Source organism: Onthophagus taurus, unplaced genomic scaffold (genome assembly GCF_036711975.1).
Source record: "Onthophagus taurus isolate NC unplaced genomic scaffold, IU_Otau_3.0 ScKx7SY_12, whole genome shotgun sequence".
Taxonomy (NCBI): Eukaryota; Metazoa; Arthropoda; class Insecta; order Coleoptera; family Scarabaeidae; genus Onthophagus; species Onthophagus taurus.
The window spans coordinates 13,659-18,895 of NW_027248937.1; the positions used below are offsets into that span (position 1 = coordinate 13,659).

Here is a 5,237-nt window from a genome sequence, read left to right on the forward strand (position 1 = left end):
AAATTGGAGGTTGGTGCGCCGATGTGTCCCTATCATAAAAAGAGACCAAGTATGTGCTCCTTATCGAATGTTTTTTATTTATTTTCATACGTATTCAGACATCTATAACTATATGTAAACGAATTGAGAAAGGCAGACGGGTAGTAGCGGTAGAGCAGTTCAAGATGGAACGTCTTTGGCGGTTAGTTACCAGATTGGGACTTTCAACTTTTATAATTAATAAAGTGTGGGATATTATGGAAAGATACGAATCTGATTTATCTTTTGCGAATATTAAAAACTACGAATTATGTTATTTACCAATCGATTATTATATCAATAAAGTAAAGCCATTAGATTTGGCGGCGGTTTGGTTTAAATTACCGTTGAAGTATAGAAACGATGAGCGATTACAAAGCAAGCTGCCCTGTTTTGAACATTATAATTTGCCTCATTGGGAAACGCATATTGATGGTCCACCATCGGCAAGAAAGGATTGTTCTTTATGTATGGTTTAGTATATAAACATTGTCAGTTATAGATTGTAAATTAATAATAATAAAAGATTGTAAAAAGTGTAAAAAGTTGTTTTAATTTAAAAGAAAAAATAGTTAATCTAAATGAATACATGGTATGTATACATTGGGTTGGGTTGGTATGACTTGGGTTGTACATTGAAAAAGTATTAAATTGGAAGAAAAAAAGGAAGAAAGAAAGGGGAAAAAAGGAAGAAAAAAGGAAGAAAAAAAAAAAAAAAGAAAAGAAAAAGGGAAAAGGATTGTTTATTGAAGCTCCTCCTATGCTCCTCCCATGCTCCTCCTCAGGCTCCTCCCAAAGTGGAGATGGAAGAGTGGGGATGGGAGTGGGGGAAATCTAAAATTCCCCCCCCCCCGGTTGCCAGGAAAGTAGAGCCAGAAAAAAAGTACCCCCACTCTAACTCCGCCCATTCCCCACTCCTCCCCCTTGTCACGCCCCACCCCACGCCCCCCTTCATTACTCTAGTATAAGAAGGCACCTCCCAGCCTTTGAAAGTCACTTAAGTGTTTGTGTTCTTCAGTTTTTTGGTAAGTACAACCTTCTTTATTATCATGTTTATATAACGTTCATTTTCTCTCCATCACTACAGCTCTTTCTACAACTTTCTCTTTTTTGGTGAGTAAAACTATATTTGTTTTGCATGTTTATATAATATTTAAAATTGTTTTTTCCACTCCTAGACATCCTTGCTCATTCAGCTTTCTCTTTTTTTGCTGTGTTTTATTTGGTAAGTAACCTTTTCTACTTCCATGTTTATATAATATATTCTTGCTTTATTTCATCATGACAGCTCGTTCTACTTTGTTTTTGTGAGTACAATTTGTTTATTTGTTTGTTATGTTAAATTGATATTTTTTTCCCAATTCCTACAGGAGCTTACTGCTGATCAGTTCGATTAGACCGATCAGTTTTTAACATCGTAATTTCAGCAACTTTTTTCTGGTAAGTATAGTCTCCTTTCTTGACATATATTGTTTTTAATCTTGTGTTTTTCATTCCTATAGCTCCTTCTATTTTTTCAAGTTAACTTTTATTGGTAAGCATAACTTTATTTTTTCGAACGTTTTATCATTCATATCCTATCATTCAGCACTTTGTTGACAAGCACCCTCTGCAGTTAGATTTTAACGTGCAACTGTATTTTTCATCAAGCGATGTAAGTATACATGTTTTTTTTATTAAAATAAAATTAATTAATTTTCTTTTCTTATCAAGATGTCTCAAGACGGTTTTAGTCAAATTGATTTAACTGCTCCGGGTTTCGCCAGCCAGGAATCCTTTCTGTTAAACAGTTTTGACATAAACCTGTTGAACATGTCGACTGTTGAGAAGGCTCTGGATCCAAACGTGCAGCCTAATGAGCAGCCGATGGATCCAAACGTTGAATCTAATGTGCAGCAAGCTACGGCGCTTCCAAACATCGCAGGTTCCTCGAAAGTCGACGATAAGAATGTGAAACACCTTTCACTTTCACTTCGTCGAAAGTCGGGGAACCGTGAACACCGGAAGAAGGGTGCAGGTGTGTGGTTACCGCCAGATAAGTATAGAGAGCTTCGACGGGAGACCCGTGCTCGTTCGCGAAGTACCAAACACAAGCGTGTGTCAGTTGAACCTGCGACTCTGTCAAAGGTTGAAGTGACACACTCGGAAATGGCTAGCGGCGATGAGTCCAACGACTCTCTTTCTTTAATGGCGGTATCCCAACACTGCACCGAAAACCGGACATACCTTAAAGCTATTAATGCAGCTTTTGTTTCTAAGGCTTCTTCTTCTAAAGCTTCGTCGATTCCCACTCCCCCTACTAACATAAACATTCCTACCATAGAAGTTCCCTCATTAAGCCCGAAAGTACAAATCTTAAGGGTGGACACAATTCCCGCTACTTCAGTCATTTCCGATGTACCTGCCAGCCTTTTTTCAAATGCAATGTGTGCAGCAGTAGAAACAACCAAAGAGGAGATTTTGACCGAAATTAATATTTTGTATCAAAATTTTTATAAAGACCTTCATGCAAAGGTACTTCAATTGCAGACCTCTTTGAGAGAACTTGCACAGTTTAGGGAAGGGCTGGCGTCGAGTTCTAACCACTCTTTAACAACGTCACTCGACATCACCGTTGCAACATTAACCGTTGAAATGAAAAAAGCAGAATTCATTTTGTCTTCTTTACATACTAATAACTTCCCTTCCTAGCTAAAAAGATGTCCGGTAGCAACAACTTCGGGAGGGTGCTCACGTTGGAGCGAAGAGTTGCGTCTTTGGAGGTCAAAGTAGATACCCTGTTTCAGCTGGTAGGCTATATCTATAATCTTTTTTGCACGTTTTTAATTTCATAATCTTCTTAGGTAAACAGTATTGTCTCAGAGTCGGCAGTGGTGAGAGGGCAGGTGCATGTTCAAAACATGCACATACACCATTGTTCGACTGGGATAGAACCTCCGACACCGACACCTGCAGCGCCTCCGCCCCCGTATGAAGTGCGGGATGAGCAGGAAGAGGAGGAGGACTGGTAACCATTTTTCCTCCTCTTCCTTAGGTTAGGTTATGTTAGGTTATGTTAGGTTAAATGGTTAAGGTATTATACTTATTATTATTATTATTATTATTATTATTATTCTTCTTCTTAAATATATGTATATATAGTTTCTTTTGCTATATTTTCATTCAGTCTTATCCAATTCATTTAGTACGAGAATCATGATCGACGAGAAATTAAAATGTTTACCGCAACTTCTAACACTGCCTATAGTAAATTTTAGTAATGGTTCGGTCGAAGAACACTTTACAAGACACAGCAATTTATTTGGTGGAAAATGTAAGCGAGGTTTAATTGTAGGACCCTCAGGTGTCGGAAAAACAAATGCTATGTTATCGCTTTTAGTTGCACGTAATGGGTTGCGCTTCCTAAACTTGTACTTATGCTCTAATTCGTTATACCAAAATAAGTACGATTTTTTAAGACGTTTAATTGAACCTATAAAAGATTGCGGTTACTATGAATTTTCTAATATAGACGAGTTCATTCGACCGGAAGATGCGAAAGAATATTCGGTAGTCGTATTTGACGATGTTTCCTGTACAGGTCAAAATGTCATTAAGGAATTTTTTTCGTATGGTCGACATAAAAACATTGATTGTTTTCTAATTTGTCAAAGTTATAGTGCAATTCCAAAACAATTAGTTCGCGATAATTGTAACTTTTTGGTGTTATTTAAACAAGACTTAACAAATTTAAAACACGTATTTGAAGATCACATAATGAGCGATATGGAGTTTCATCGGCTAAAGGAAATTAGCGATGCTTGTTGGGAGAATAGACACGGCATCCTAGTTATTGATTTAGATTGTAGTGTATCTAAGGGACGTTACCGTAAGGGTTTTGATAAATTCATTGAAGTTTAAAACTAACGACTTCAGCTGTACAGTTCGTAGTAACTTCACATACATCATACAATGAACAAGACGATAGCTGCAGAACTTATCGCGGCACGAGAAGTCGTGAGAGACAAAATTCGTTCTTTAAAAGAAGACTTAGAGGAGTCAAGGATTCGGTCGGAAACCGCATATGCACCCATCGCAAGGCCCTTACAGGATATTGTCGCAAAACTTGACACTGCGCCTTTACTATCCATTCCAAAACGAAGTTTATCTCCAAAAGAAGAAAAATTGATATCTAAGATACAACGCTACTCGCCGGATATTTCTGACGTACCAGCTAAAACCGAGACCGAATATTTTATTCGAAAACCGAAAGTTCCATTAAAAGAACAACGACGAAAATTTGCTACATCGACTCCTGAAAAAAGGTTGGTATCTTCTCCCACGTCTTCTCCTCTTGGTCCATTAGCTCATGCAGAAGAAGAAGTATATGAAGTTCCGCCGGGCGAAGAAGAAGAACTCCTCGATTCTAGCGAGGATACCGGAGCTCTTATTTCGGACGCACATAATCGAATAGAACGACTTAAAGATGAAATAGAAGAAAGATTGGAGTCTCCAGAGGTACAAGCCGCTTTGAGTCAGTTTCATCCTTTGCCCAGAACGTATATTGTTGGTTTAACAACTGATTTAAAAGATGATTATGATCGTTTATACGGTGTTCGCGAAACTCCCGAAGGTTTCTACATTGGAGTCAGTCCTGTTCACTTTGAGGATCAGGATATTCACGTTGGAAACTTCAAATATACGGGAACCGTTGGTTTATATGATTTACTATTTAAAAACGAACCGGGCAAATTTACAATTCAGGACATGCGCAACTACAAAGATATCTTACTACGTTCAAATGCTCCGTACATTAATTACATTCCAGAGGCAGGTATGACTACTGAGGACGACAGTGGGAAATTTCAGAATATTATCAAGCCTATCGTTGAAGGTAACAAACCCAAGGTGCATTGGGCTAAATACTGGCCGAATCCGAAGAAAAAAGTCGGTGGTGCATTACAAAAACAAGTCGTTCCTGGGGCTCTTATCGAATACGAGTATTGGGACGATCCCAACGAACTTGTCGACAGACTGCGTTTGTTGATGGCCTCGCAAACTGCAGGTCATTCTGCACATGTCAATGAAATATCATCAATAATATCGGAGCTAACAGAGGCCGAGATTATACGTTAAAATATTATCATAAATATACGACTCTCACATTTTTTGTTTTAAAACACCGACGTTTGTGAACTAGAGCAGATGAGTTTAAGCAAGTTCGGAAAACATTCGTCTAG

General features: G+C 38.1%; 1 protein-coding gene across 1 annotated transcript; it reads left to right on the forward strand.

Annotated features, from left to right (window-relative positions):
• The first annotated feature begins 1,546 nt into the window (after positions 1-1,546).
• On the forward strand, positions 1,547-3,161 carry LOC139432257 (uncharacterized). Its single transcript, XM_071200734.1, has 3 exons — positions 1,547-1,672; positions 1,732-2,807; positions 2,862-3,161. The coding sequence occupies exon 2, from the start codon at positions 1,732-1,734 to the stop codon at positions 2,707-2,709; it is 978 nt and encodes a 325-aa protein (XP_071056835.1). The 5' UTR covers positions 1,547-1,672; the 3' UTR covers positions 2,710-2,807; positions 2,862-3,161.
• Positions 3,162-5,237: the final 2,076 nt, after the last annotated feature.

Bases quoted from the DNA above. Each gene is read 5' to 3' on its own strand.
- LOC139432257 (XM_071200734.1), top strand. From the start codon at position 1,732: ATGTCTCAAGACGGTTTTAGTCAAATTGATTTAACTGCTCCGGGTTTC.